Source organism: Lithobates pipiens, unplaced genomic scaffold (genome assembly GCF_037356315.1).
Source record: "Lithobates pipiens isolate NorthernLeopardFrog02 unplaced genomic scaffold, aLitPip1_a1.2 Scaffold_23, whole genome shotgun sequence".
NCBI classification, from domain to species: Eukaryota; Metazoa; Chordata; class Amphibia; order Anura; family Ranidae; genus Lithobates; species Lithobates pipiens.
The window spans coordinates 292,659,314-292,674,329 of record NW_027507785.1 but is presented as its reverse complement, the minus strand read 5'-3'; the positions used below and the strand labels follow the sequence as shown (position 1 = coordinate 292,674,329).

General features: G+C 40.8%; 1 protein-coding gene across 1 annotated transcript in view; it reads right to left on the bottom strand.

The window, feature by feature from the left end:
- Positions 1–652: 652 nt before the first annotated feature.
- LOC143926535 (vitellogenin-A2-like) overlaps positions 653–15,016 on the bottom strand; it is a 36,862-nt gene continuing 22,498 nt past the window's right edge. Inside the window, exons 23-35 of the mRNA XM_077450342.1 lie at positions 13,398–14,090; positions 12,277–12,339; positions 9,103–9,201; positions 8,795–9,007; positions 8,555–8,697; positions 7,196–7,334; positions 6,175–6,310; positions 5,897–6,083; positions 4,620–4,714; positions 4,444–4,541; positions 4,104–4,263; positions 3,313–3,468; positions 653–918 (exon numbers count right to left, since the gene is read on the bottom strand). Coding sequence (XP_077306468.1) covers positions 809–918; positions 3,313–3,468; positions 4,104–4,263; positions 4,444–4,541; positions 4,620–4,714; positions 5,897–6,083; positions 6,175–6,310; positions 7,196–7,334; positions 8,555–8,697; positions 8,795–9,007; positions 9,103–9,201; positions 12,277–12,339; positions 13,398–14,090 — 2,292 coding nt within the window. The 3' untranslated portion in view covers positions 653–808. The remainder of the gene's footprint in view (positions 919–3,312; positions 3,469–4,103; positions 4,264–4,443; positions 4,542–4,619; positions 4,715–5,896; positions 6,084–6,174; positions 6,311–7,195; positions 7,335–8,554; positions 8,698–8,794; positions 9,008–9,102; positions 9,202–12,276; positions 12,340–13,397; positions 14,091–15,016) is intronic.

Sequence of the window (15,016 nt, the reverse complement as noted above, 5' to 3'; positions counted from 1 at the left end):
GACTAACCAGGACTGGTAGGAATGCTATAGCAGCCAGTGGGAAGGTGGTACCAGACATGGGTGGCTGGTCCTCTGGTTAGTGTGGGAGTCTGTTCTGCCACTGGGAGAGAGGTGGCAAAGTAGCTGAGATGGTGGAGTGGGACAAAGGCTCCACGGTGATACCCTCAAAATGCTGAATTCAGGAAGATAATGTATACAGTAAGAGTATCTCACAGTGAAGAGAAAGGTGGACAGCTCACTTCTAATCATGGGGTTCCCCCTTAATGCTGATTGTGACATGACTGTGGTCTCGCCTAGTCCTATGGATTAGTGACTGCTTCCATGGAGTGGTCCCCATTCTTAGGCAGTTTGGCCCCAGCCTCACAACCTGGTATAGTACCCATAAACAGGGCGAGTAGGCCCCATCCAAATCCAAGCTGGAGCAATATAACTATGTAAATATGACCATACCTAAATTTAATTTTATTTTGAAAATACATTAAAATGTAACTGGAATAACCAATTGTAATATATACTGGAGTAACCAATTATAATATATGCATCAATAACCCTCCTCTTTCACATCATTCTGTTTATTACTGCAGTACAGCTTCTCACTGAGGGTAGACCATATATTCAAATCTTTATTGGTAAAGGAAACCAAACAGCAGTATTTTTGAATGCAAACTTTTTATTGGGAACGAAATACATTACAAAGAGATTACTTCTTGGGATAACCCTGAAGTCAAAATCATGTCTCTGTGGGTTACACAGATTATACAGGGAATTAAAGTAACTTCCAATAATAAAGTGACGGTGTCATATCAGATTAAGATGAGCAGGATTCACATGCGCAGGCAGTGTGGGCTTGTACAATTTCTGTGATATCTTCAGGTTTGTCTAGGTATGTTTGTCCTTCAACCAGTTCCAGAGCTGAATCTAGAGGAAGAAGACACATTAAAAATAATAAATTAGACTTCATAAAAAAGGAAAGTGGTGTGTAGAGACTGCAGGCTTAAAGCATAAAATTGAGGCAGAAATAACTATCTAAAAACAAACCACTGCAACTATTCAAATTCAAACGATAGTTTGAGCGGTCCAAGCAATTATTCTCTTGCAGTATAATTGCTTGTAAAGGTTGTCATTTATTCAGGTCATGGTATAGCTAGTAGTAGTTAACCACCCTTACCTAGACTTGTTTGGGACTGTTGAAGACTTGGGAATGTTGAATTTCACTACTCATCCAAGTGGCTTCCACAGTTCACATACTATAATGCCCTGTACACACGGTTGGAAATTCCGATGGAAAAAGTCCGATCAGATTATGTTGTCAGAAAATCCGATCGTTTGTGGGCTCTATCGGACTTTTTCTGTCGGATTTTCCGACGCACAAAGTTTGAGAGCAGGATCTAAAATTTTCCGACAACAAAATCCAATCGCATAAATTCCGATCCTGTCTAGACAATTCCGACGGACAAAGTGCCACGCGAGGCCCATTTATAGTCCTGATGTATGCGTTTGACGTCACCTCGTTCAGAACGATCGGATTTTGCGAAACTTTGTGAGACAACAACTTGTGAGACAACAACTTTAAGCAACACAAGTTTCGGACAAAATCCGTCGGAAAAAATCAGACGGATTTTGTGGTCGGAATGTCTGACCGTGTGTACAGGGCATAAGTGTGGGGATCGGGTGTTTTCATAAACATTCACAGTTCCTATCTTGTTCTTGGACAATCAACATCTGCCTTGACACATCTCATGACACTATTGTGATTAGTTAAATTGCCCAGATACTTTTTAGCAGTAGGTAGGCCGAAGGACACCTGGCTTTTTTAAAGTAACAAATTCAATACCATAGAGCAGGGTTTCTCAAACAAGCTTCCATAGAACACTAGGGTTCACTCTGACATCATTGATCTTTTTAGCTAGCTGTAAGGGGGTATTTCTTCCCAATGACCACAAGTGTAAGAAACATGAGTTGTAGATATAGAAATTTTTAGCAGGGGCTCACTGAGACAGGAAAGTTATATTAAGGGTGTTGAAAAGGTTGAGAAAGGCTGCTTTAGCATTTGGATGAATAGTTTAGTGCACTAATAAACACTGATAGTTAAATAATACCGTTTTGTTTTTTTGTATAAGGCTATACATCAGATCAATAAAAGCAACAACTAAGTAGGAAAGAGGGACAGATGAATTTAGTTCCAAAAGAAGGACTGTCTATCTAATGCCGCGTACACACGGGCGGACTGTATGGCGTACTTAGTCCGTCGAAACACATTTCAGCGGACAGTCCGCTCGTGTGTGGGCTTCAGCGGACTTTTTCAGCGTGCAGTCTGGCGTACTAAGTATTTCGGATTTTTCAAAATTCTGTCCGTCGTACTTTGGTTTCAGCGGACAATCCACTCGTCAGTAGGCTAGTTCGACGGACTAAGAATGGCGCATGCCCAGAAAGGATTTACATGGCGGAAGGGTGCTTTGCTGTGTATTGGACTTCCTATTTCTAGTCCCGTCGTACGTGCTGTACACGTCATTGCGCAAGCTTTCGACGGACTGTTTGGGTATCCGTGTGTGGTCAAGTCCGTTCAGTCGAAAGTATGACGGACTGTCCGTCGGATTGTATGACGGACTAAGTACGCCATACAGTCCGCCCGTGTGTACGCGGCATAAGGCTTTAAGGTCATAGTTCATGTTCATAACACTGTGAGTTCAGAGAAATGCACCTACACCCACAAGGAAGTAAAATTGGGAGCAGCAGCTGTGTCTTTGCAGTCTCTGCATCCCAATTGATTTGAATGGGGACTACCTGCTTGCGGATGCATGGAACACCAGTGCATCCCAGGCAGGCAAAAGACAGACCTTAAGTACGCCCATGTGGACGAAGCCTTAATCAGGAACAGTAGGGGGCTATGGATTTGAATTATAGGTGAAACATCTTCAGCATTACAAGGACAGTCCAGTTCATGTGTGATTAACTACCACTAGCTATTCTCTAACAGAATTTTGTACGACTTTGACATTTTTAGACTAATTTTAAAAAGAAAGGCAACTTTGGGTATAATGCATGTGTGATTTAGAACTTTGTTTATTTCTCTTTTAGCAACTTAACTTTGTCTCCCCTTCCTGTTGCTAAGACATGACACAATATGTATAGGGCAACATAGGCCGATTCAGACTGTTCATCAATCAGATATGTTATACAATGCTCTTTTAATGTTAACTCTTTGTAAATGAAAACTATATTTCTTGACAGAAAAGGCCCAATGAGGTACTTTTTTTTTTATTGAACTGCTATTTTCACTTTATACACTGAACAAGTTGAGTGAACACCTACCATAGGGCAGACAGTGGAAACCAATGGGCACATTAACGGTCTTGATTGCACGACATTGTTTGGAACAGCGCAGGACAGGATGAACATTATAACACTTGGACTTTTCACCATAGATTTCATCCTCAAGTTTCACAAGAGTGTGTTTAAGGTTGCAACCTTAGCAGAATAAGTGAAGCAAAGGAAGAATTACATTTTTTGGAAAATGTTTCTTAGTCCTCCCCAGTCTCCCCTTGAAAAAAATAGAACTATTAAATAAAGACTGTTCTCCACCTTCAATTTATTATTGTTAATGCTTGTGCAGTTCTGCAATTAACCAAAATTATTACTATTCCTTCCCCAAGCTAACCCCTAAATCCCCTTTATAGACTTATTGTACTTATGACAATCATTGAGTATTTCATTGAGCTGATCTTTCTTTTGCAGTTTCTTTTATTTTTATTGTTCTTGTTTATTAAAAGCATGTTATTCCCCACTGTGTCTTTTGAGAAATGCAATAGTTATTCTTGTTGTGAGGAATCATTACTGTTAATTAACATGCCCCAGGGGCAACATTCTAGTTGACCGTTTTCCAAAAAGAAAAACTGTACAGAAGATATGGATGGTGGATGGTGCCATGCGTGAACTGTAAATACACCCCTAGAGGGAAATATGTAAAATGGGATGGTTACCTCTGCAATTTTGTGTTGATCTACCAATAGCCTAATCTTTAGTGTTAAAGTGGAATTTGGTTGCTAACTATACAAGCTTCCCACCATCACCACTAACCACCCAGAGTTGGTTTCTAGGAGTACCTTCTGTGCAGGACTGAGAAGGAAGGATCCAAGAATGAATATGGCTAGATGCATCCTTGGCAACAGATCCATCAGGTCTTCGGAAGTCTTGAACGAACTGATCATCATTACGACCGCATATACCGCATAACTCGCCTTTCATGGTGAGAGTTGGTCGTACCTGGTATGACAGACAACAACTGAGATGGAGATGGTATATTTTTGCATAAATCCACATTGTATTCCCATCTTGGAATGCTTTCACTGTCTGGCTCAGTCTACTGCATATGAACTACATGTTGTATAATAAAGACACAGTTTGAGGAAATACAAAGATGTAAAAGATACGTAAGGATAATACCTGAACATTTCCTTGATCATAGTTAATGTTCTCGATACCAAAGTCGGGTGCTACCAGGGACACACCTGTTTCCGTTTTGAAAATTTCCACTGCTGGTTCTGTTGAGGCAACAAACATTTTAGCTTTATATTTTAGTACAATCCACCTGACATATCTTGTAGAAAAGGGATACATACCACCAAAGGATTTGTATGGGAGCTGTTCCATAGAAAGAGTGTGGTCATTGATGGAAATTTCTGTAGCACCAGACTTCTGGTACATGTTAATGTCACTGAATGAAAAAAGGAAAGGGGACTTTTTTAACATGTTTTTCGTTATTGCTTTTAATGTTATCATTTGAATGTTTAAGTAAGTATTTTGGAAGTAAAATTAACTTTGCAAATTGCTCTTTGGCTATTAGCCCCTTTCCACCCTCAATCTGTATATTAATGTTCCCTGACATGATGCTCTGTGCCAAGGATACATTTAAATATGTTCTCCCCTTTGAGAACCAGCAAACAACACTTTGAATAGCTGCTTGTTCTTAATTTTGGCAGTCAGTGACCGCTAGGTCCCCTCTAATGATTAGGAACCAATTAAAGAGTGTTCTGATTTGATGTAAATAATACATTAGTGAAAGCTTTGAGTCTGCAGATGAACACTGCCATCTTTTGACTGCAATGTTCATCAGATACAAAAAATTATATTAAATTCATTTTAAAATATAAAAATATGTATAAAAATTGTTTAGGCATGGAAATTAGTCATAGAGTTGGTTTAAAGGAAAGCAACACACATTGATGCTGCCAAATGTGGTCTGGGCATCTAGGCATCAATAATCTCTGGTCAAAAAAGTGTTAAATAAACCCATCAATGGCAAGTGATGACCTATGGCCTGTTTGCCATCCATAGTTGGTAGTGGAATCACATAGATTAAAAAGAGTTCAAATTTTCACTACTGGAAAGTGCTGTTCCACACCTTGAAAACATGTCTACAAATGTATATATTAATTAAAGTGACACTAAATTCTGATTTATTCAAGTATATCTACATTTTAAAAAGTACGTACTTTTGTTTTCAGCCCTAAATCCCCAAATTCCTTTTTTTTTTTTCACTGTTGTGATCTGACTTCCTGTTAGAGGGTGGCTATGTTCTTTCTCCATGGTCTGACTGTATGATGTGGGAACATAGCCAGCCTCTGGTGCTCACTGAGATGGGCTATGGACTCTGGACTATTGGATTTGTAGTATATGTAGAGCAGTGCGACTAATGTGCACTGCTCATCACAAACAACTCTAAGTTAGGAGGAAAAGGAAGTTCAGGAGCTCACAGAGGACGTTACAAAGAGAGAGTAAAACAAAAGTAAGAAACAATTCCATGAAAAAATAAATTATAGGACCAATAATATAAATTATTTTTGGAAAATAAAGATTGCCTATAGCAGCAGTTTGCACACATAAATTATGTACTTACTAGTAGCCAAGTTTGATGTTAATGTCATTTTTGCTAGGCTCATCCTTGGATGGCTTTGCCATCACCATGAACTTTAACTCTTCGCTGCAGTCTTGGGCCAGGATGTGGTAGCAGCCCTCGGGTATTGTCTGGGCCAGATTCACTCCATTAAAGGTTGTGATCTGGTTTTCGGATACCTTGCATTCTCCTGTCAACAAGTGAATTTGGTCAGCATATAAAAGAGCACCACTGTAGTCATTGTTTCTTTTTTTTTTGTACAATCTTTTAGCTCATCAAACCTTGCAAAGATTCCTTAAGCATCTGGGGTGCTTCAGCAAGAATATTCAGAGATGGAACCTGTAGAATGGCACTCTGTGTAATGCGTCGGATTGGAATTGGTATTGGGATTCTGAGAGCATTGTAGTGCAGGGTAGTCTGCAACCAGTCAATAAGGACATAGAGATTAGTTGCCATGTAACAAATTGATGACAACTATAAAGCACTACAGTTAGTTCCTGTAATATACAAGTATTTTTCACTCATCATAAGCTGATTACAGGGCATTGGGGAAGACCCTAATACATGATTCCTTCCATCTCTTCACCTTAGCCCTATTGTATTTATCACCCAAATCTTTCTTTAGTCCAGATGCCGCTTTCATTTTATGAATGTCTTTGATTATAAGGACATACAAACACAGTGACTAAGCCATGCCATACATGGTGCATTTTTTTCGCTGTCCAACCAGTGGGTTGAACAAAAATTAATTCAAAGTGGATGGGGGATGGGGGGAGCTATTGTATTTTGCCAATGGAGAGCCTTCCCCCGCCAGCAGAATACAATGATCAGTGTTGCCGACTATATCTGGTGGCAATGATCATTCAGGAAAAACCCGACAGGCTGGTTTTGCACAAGTCTATTGACAGATTAACTTGTGTATAACCACCCTGCCCATACATGGATTGAAATTCAGCCAGTGCCTGCTGAACTGGCCATAGCTGATCCATATATGGCCGGCTTTAGGGGTTCAAGGTGCCCATGTTCCCTATTACTAATGAGGCAATGGCAATTCCTACATCTATACCAACAACTGATTAGGTAGCTAGATAGATATTGATGGGTGAATGTTGTTTTGGTCCATGCAGTGGGTCATTTTTGGATTGCAACAATTACCATCCTTTACCTTGTGCCCTGGTGACAATTGTACAATTTAGAATCATGTTCTGTATCAGTGATAATGGTCACCAGGACAAACAGAGGACTTTTCACTCATGAAATTGCAGATGCAATACACACAGGAATATATATATATATATTTACCCTTGGAAGTTGGAGAACAATATCAACAGTACGCGGAGAGCTGAGGGCCACTGTGACTCTGATTTGATGCTGAGGGTTCTTCTTGTAAGTCTCAGAGAATCCCAAAAAGTAAGAAGCCCCAGCGAAATATTTGTCCAAGCTAAAAAAACACAGGAAGAACATTTAACACCAATGTAAGACTTACAAATGTTGTTAAGGCTTAAAGAGCTTTGTTTTAAGCTTTTAAAATAAAATGCAGGGCAACCAGAAAAGCATATAAATAGAAGGTGCTGTGGACTGTGATTACAATCCTCTGTGTCTTCATCAAGGAATGCCATGGACAGTTATTGAAATGGAAACATTTCATCCAAATTTGTCACTGTTTTTCATGTATATCCCCAGGGTTTACTTTGAGCTGCACCTTTTATCAGGACCTACCTGTCATTAAATCATCAGATGTCTACCAACTCTCCTAAGCTGGCCATACACTATACAATTTCGGCTGGTTCCTGCTTAACCAGATTAAATTTGCTACATAGGTGGTCCTATCAACCCCCTTCCACCTGACATCCTAGGATTGAAAAATTAAAAGAGAGGTACAGAAAGTTTACAGCCAAACAGCAGCTGCCTCCAATTTGTTGACAGCTGCCACAGGAAGCTCAAGAGTTTTGAAGAATGTCTTCTGACATAACTGGTGACTGAACGAAAAAAATCTAACAGTGTATGGGTTCTTTGACATTGGCATTGGCGGTAGTGCTTATCGCCCTCTGAAAAGTGTTCCGATGGACTGCTTTGCAGAGGGGAGTATAGCAGCAGCCGATTTATTTCTAATCCCAAAGCAGATTTTGTATTAGAAAATCGCAACCGCAAACCTAAAGTTTGACTAGCAGTTGCAGCATGCTCCCTTTGATTTCAATTGGCCAGTTTGACAGGCGGAAGCGCCTGACAAGCTCTGCAGGCTAAAATAATATTGCCACTGTCGTGGCATGTGTATTGCCCTGTCTGACTGTAATGTTGAAATTTAGATGGGTGCCCAGGGGAGCCACCTGTTTTTACCATCCCATGGCTGCCCATGTGAAAGCGCTCTATGGCGAACTTTAGTCTTAAAATACACCTTTTCAGGACACCATATAAACCTTCAGCCCTAACATTTCACTTTTGCCAACTGTTTTTTCCTCATTTCTGTACCATCATCTAGTCATTAATCCTCTACGACTTGTGTCTGTCTCTTTTAAAAAATTAATAGTTTAAGATTTTTTTTGACAAATTTCTCATTCCTGGTGTTTTATCCATTTGTTTATTTGATGATTTTTAAAGCCTTGATGATGACATTATAAAAAAAACATCATTAGCACTATATAAATCCTAACAAAAACTTACTTTCCAATAAGAGACCTCAGCCGAGATGGGACTCTAGACCACTTGGTACTCACTCTCACAGCTGGCTGCCATCCCAAAAGACCAAATTGAGCCTTGGTAACGATATTATAATCTTGACAGTTCTGTCCCCACTTCAAGCTGGCCTGAAAAACCCAAAATAACAAATTGGTTTAATGTAAGACATGGAAAGCTTGAGGCTTTTATATTTTTGTACCTAGGCAGAGAAACTGGTTGGCCTACCTTAGCTTTGTGTGAGTTCATCACTCCAGCATTAAAGCACGCTCTCCACCTGCTTGTCTTGTCAAGGTCCACAATGAAGGCCTGTATGCGGGGTTTAGCCATAGAATTCTGTGCGTAGACAATCAGCTGGTATCCTTGGTGTGAGTTGTCATGTCTGATGGCCTTTACAGTCATAACCAGTATTGGAGGAGTGTTGTCTCCCAAAAACTTGCCCTATGCAGAGTTGGAAAACAAAGGAACAGGATGTAAGAAGGATCTTGCTAACTGGAGATGAACTTAGCATGAAAGATCTCAAACACCATGCCTACCTTGTGTGCAGTACTGATTCTGCTGGAAGAGCTTGAGGATGAGGATGAGGATGAGGATGAGGATGAGGATGAAGAACCTGCCCGTTGTTTGCTGCCCTTCTAGAAAATGAAATGGTAGCTCATGTTACAGTATTGTATTAATGTCTGTAATATTATACATCTCTATGCTAACCGTATAATTAGCCAGCAAAAAAAAAGGCTCAGTGGAGCTTTCTTAAAGCAGAAGGCATCTGCATGTCTTATTTTAAGGTAGTAGTGGTAGTCATACCAGATATACCATTCAAACTGCTGCAGAAATATATAAGTGTATCAGTGGATGAAATCAATATCACATCCCAATTACATATATACAGTATATACACAAAAAAGTCCACTACTTAATGGGGTTGATTTACTAAAACTAGAGAGTGCAAAATCTGGTACAGCACTGCATAGAAACCAATCAGCTTCTAGGTTTTTTTGTTGAAACTTAATTGAACAAGCTGATGTTAGAAGCTGATTGGTTTCTACACATAGCTGCCTCCGATTTTGCACTGTCCAGTTTTACTAAATCAACAAATCCCATTGTTATATCTGTAATGACAAATGTGGTGCTAAAATAATATGGTTGAATTATATAACTTTGTTGGGCAATGTTTGTGGGCTAGTCATGAGGACTTGTTTCTCTAGTACTACACGAGCATGCAATTTTAGCAATATTCTGTACACTTCCTGGGAAGAAACACCTAAAAAGTTAAATTTTTACTTTTATACAAACAAAGAAGAGGCCACAGTTTCTAAGACGATGGCAGAACTCAGTCTCTAAAACGATGGCAGAACTCAGTCTCTAAAACATATGACAACCAAGAAAGAATTTTTGCCGGCAAGACTTTCATGAGTTGCGCAAACGGTTTGAATCCCAACCATGACACTACCTGCCTGGAGTTTGCATGTTTTCCCTGTGCCTGCCTGGGTTTCCTCCGGGTACTCCTGTTTCCTCCCACAATCCAAAGACATGCAGGTAGGTTAATTGGATCCTCTCTAAAATTGGCCCTAGTATGTGTATGTATGTATGTGAGTTAGGGACCTTAGATTGTACGCTCCTTGAGGGCATGGACTGATGTGAATGTCCAATAGATATACTGTATGCAAAGCGCTACATAAATTTACAGCGCTATATAAGTATCTGAAATAAATAAATAAATAAAATTGATACCAAAATGTAAAAAAGAGACTTGACTTCACTTGGCTGGGGTCTTTTTTATACCTACGCCATTCATGGTGTCTTTTCTGTGCACCTGTCAAATTTCTGGTTGCGTAGGTATACCTTTTATACAGATGAATTTTTACTGCCTTTGGAGCTTTCAGCTACATATACAGTATCTCACAAAAGTGAGTACATGTTTGTATATATTTTATTATATCTTTTCATGTGAAACCACTGAAGGAATGACTCTTTGCTACAATGTAAAGTGATGAGTGTACAGCTTGTATAACAATGTAAATTTGCTGTCCCCTCAAAATAACTCAACACACAGCCATTAATATCTAAACCACTGGCAACAAAAGTAAATACCCCTATAAGTGAAAATGTCCAAATTGAGCCCAATTAGCCATTTTCCCTCTGCGGTGTCATGTGACTTGTTATAAGGTCTCCGGTGTGAATGGGGACCAGGTGTGTTAAATTTGATGTTATCACTCTCACTCTCACATACTGGTCACTGGAAGCTCAACATGGCACCTCATGGCAAAGAACTCTCTGAGGATCTGAAAAAAAGAATTGTTACTCTACATAAAGATGGCCTAGGCTGTAAGAAGATTGCCAAGACCCTGAAACTGAGCTGCAGCACAGTGGTCAAGACCATCCAGTGATTTAACAGGACAAATTCCACTCAGAACAGGCCTCGCCATGGTCGACCAAAGGAGTTGAGTGCACGTGCTCAGTGTCATATCCAGAGGTTGTCTTTGGGAAATATACTAATGAGTGCTGCCAGCATTGCTGCAGAGGTTGAAGGGGTGGGGGGGGGGGGGGGGGGGTGGGGGGTCATCCTGTCAGTGCTCAGACCATGTGCTGCACATTGCATCAAAATAGACTGCATGGCTGTTGTCCCAGAAGGAAGCCTCTTCTAAAGATGATGCACAACAAAGTTTGTTAAAGACAAGCAGACTAAGGACATGGATTACTGGAACCATGTCCTGTGGTCTGATGAGACCAAGATAAATGTATTTTGTTCAGATGGTGTCAAGTGTGTGGCGGCAATAATGTGAGGAGTACAAAGACAAGTGTGTCTTGCCTACAGTCAAGCATGGTGGTGGGAGTGTCATGGTCTGGGGCTGCATGAGTGCTGCCGGCACTGGGGAGCTGGGGAACCATGAATGCCAACATGTACTGTGACATACTGAAGCAGAGCATGATCCCCTCCCTTAAGAGACTCGGCCGCAGGGCAGTATTCCAATATGATAATGACCCCAAACACACCTCTAATACAACCCCTGCCTTGCTAAAGAAGCTGAGGGTAAAGATGATGGACTAGCCAATCATGTCTCCAGACCTAAACCCTGATTTTATTTTGAACTATAAAATACATTTTGTATCCTTTTTACTTTTTGGTATCAATTTTATTTGGCACCACTCAAGACAGTCCCATGGGCACACATTCTTTCTTGGTTCCCATTTTTGCCTTTCTTTTTTGTGTATACACATCCAACACTGCCAGTTTACAGCACAGATGCAGCATATTTTTTTATATTTGTGATGGATGTGAGATAAGCAGATTCCTTTAAGAGGGCTTCACCGTGCTGGTTTAGTTGAAGGCTTTATGTATCGTTTTAGCCCACCTCACCATAACCTGTTTGGTTATCCCTGCAAAAGCTGACATTTTGAGAAATGTTACTTGGCTAATCAAATATCATTAAGCCAAAATTGTTAGATTTTGACTTTGTTAAGTTGGTAAAGGTTTTTACTGAATGACTGGCGTCTTGTACTTTTTGTACAATGATATAATCCATGGTGCATGGATGGATTATCCATGGTATAATCCATGGTCATTGGTACAATCCAATGATCATAATTTATATGCACAGTCACAATACACAGTATGCTTTTTTTTCTCTCACCGTGTGCCATATATGTTTTGCACATGGCACCCAAAATAAATGTTAAAAACAAAACATCTTTAGACAGGAGATACTTACATTTTGTCCTTTGCCTGGCTTAAAGCGAAGGTTGTAAATGTGTCTATATCCCTGTCTATATCCCTGTAAAGAGAACATAACAGATTAATATACATTAAGTAACGAAATTAGACTGTATGTCAATTACAGCAGCAAATTAATTTGACAAAGTAATCTTGATGTTACTGCCAGTAAGGTTTTTTTTGTTTTGTTTTTTAGCCAGGGCATAACTAGAAACGACAGGGCTCAATAGCATAATTTTGTCGTGGCACCTATCAATGGTAGATGGTTTGTAATGTACTCCAATTTACAAAAGCAACCAGCCTATAATGTACATCTACCGCTTAAAGTAGCAGTTCAGCCTAAAACTATCTCTAAATCTACTCGCAGCCACATTCTAAGACTAACCTATCTAACCCTGTAAAGCAAAAATCGCTATACATACCTTTTTTAAAGCTGATCCGGTCCAGTCTCCAGCGGCAGATGCTGTGTGCAGAAGACAGCCGACTGGGAAATGCCTGGGAAATTATGTCACCCATAGAGTTACTATGGGGTTTCTGTTGTCGGCTGCCTCTTCTGTGCACTCCCACACACTGAGGCCACCGCTGACAGCTCAGCGGGGGTCCGGACCAGAGCAGCATCAGAAAAAGTATATATAGTGATTTCTTCTTTACAGGGCTAGATAGGTTAGTCTCAGAATGTCGCTGAGAGTAGATTTAGTTAGTTAGTTTTAAGATGAACTTCTATTTGAACACTTTCTACCAATGATTGCTGAACACTTGCAAGCTGTAGCCATACAATAGGAATTAGGCACAGGAAGGGCTTCCAAGAGACTTGAACTGCTTTTCTTGAATCACAGTGCTTTATACCAAAGCTTTGCAGTCAGCCAGGATTAGGTTGTCCAGGTAGGTGGATCAATGTGCGATCCTTGAGTTAAAAAGTTGGCACATCCATACTCTACAACCTAGCAATCATACAGTGCCTATATAGACGTGGACTGGGTCTTCTCTTCCCTTCTGGGGCCCCCTGGCAGTTATATGGGTTGCTTTGGCTGTGGTTGTGCCTTAAAAAATATGTATTCTAAGCAACTGGGAGGTATTACAGATACTACAAAGATATATCACTGTTGTGGTTACCCTTACTTGTTGGCTGCTACTGCTGCTACTGCTGCTACTGCTCCTTCTGCTGTTGCTGCTTCTGCTGCTGGAGCTGCTACTGCTGCTACTGCTGCTACTGCTGCTGCTTTGCTTGCCATGTTGATGGGGATGTTTCGGATGGCCGTATTGTTGTCTTTTTTTGCTATGTCTTCTGGAGCTGCTGCTGCTGCTGCTACTACCTCTGCTGCTGCTGCTGCTACTGCTGCTGCTGCTACTGCTGCTCCTTCTGCCTCTGCTGTGATTGCTGCTGCTGCTGCTGCTGCTGCTGCTGCTGCTACTACTGGTTGCTCTGTGTTTTCTAGACCTGTTGCTGCTTTCACTGCTGCTGCTGCTACTGCTTGAGCTAGAGGTAGCTCTCCTGCCCAAGTTTCTGCTACTGCTTGAGCTGCTTGAGCTGCTTGAGCTGCTGCTGCTGCTGCTGCTGCTGGAACTACGCCTCTTATTGTGGCCCCTTTGCTTTTGATTCTGTGCGGACTTGTTTGTGGATTTCTGCCTGCTTTGCCTTCCACTGCTACTGCTGCTTGGATTTTTGGATGATGATGAAGAAGAAGACGAAGAACTTGAAGACTGAGATGATTGTTTGCGGGCAAGTTCTGTATCGTTTCTTGCCAGGTTATGTCGACGTATATGATGTGTTTGGTATTTATTCTTTTTTCGTGGCAGGGTTACGTTGGTGGCCTGCAGTTAAGAGAGAAGTAATTTGTAAGCAAAAAACAAAACTCAGAGCACCACTTTCTTCTCACAAATCACTTACTTTGTATAAGAATAATAAGTTACATTTACATACTGTATTTTTTTGAGACATAAAATGCCTTCCTATGTCCATTTTTTGACACCATTTCTTTTTATACCTGTCTTTTTCTGTAATCCTCAATAAGTCTGTTCATTTGTTGTTTTGAACCCCCATTTTATAGGTATGTTTGTTAAGTACGCATCACTACACGCCTAAATTGTAATTCCCTTATCATCAATATATTCTGTTTCAATCATTTGTATTCATTTTAACAAGTAGTTAACGTGCTAACGCTCTGCCCACGCAGGAGCTAGCGTTGACAGTGGTGACAAAAGTTAGCTAACAAAGCTAGATAAACTACAGCAGCATGAAACAAGAAATTATGTAACAACAGGAGATAGGCCTTTTCATAATGCTATTGGGGCCAAGGAACCCTGGGAAGGTTCCCTATAACAATGGGGTTTCCGCTGGCCCACCAATATCTACACAATGGTGCAATTTAAAGCTTATACGGCTCTAAGAAGAAGATCTAGATCAGAAACCAGAAAGAAGGTAGGTAGAAAGGGGGTTCTAAGGAAAGAGGGAAAGCACACCTTATGAGTGGGGAGCCAGGGAGAGGATGAGGAAAGCTAGAGGGGAAGGGGGGCCCAGTTTAGAGGCCTAGAGGGGGCGGAAGGGTAAGGCCCGGGGAACATCAACGCCACCTGTCATAGGAGACCTAAGCTGGTTGGGGGGGGGGGGGGGGTAGGAAAGACATAAGACAGCCATGGTTCCCAAACTTTCAGAAACTTAGCATTGGTGTCTATGCGGATGGTAGACATCTGTTCGTTAAGCATCAAGGCAGTCATGTGGTCTCTTACCCCCTGGAAGG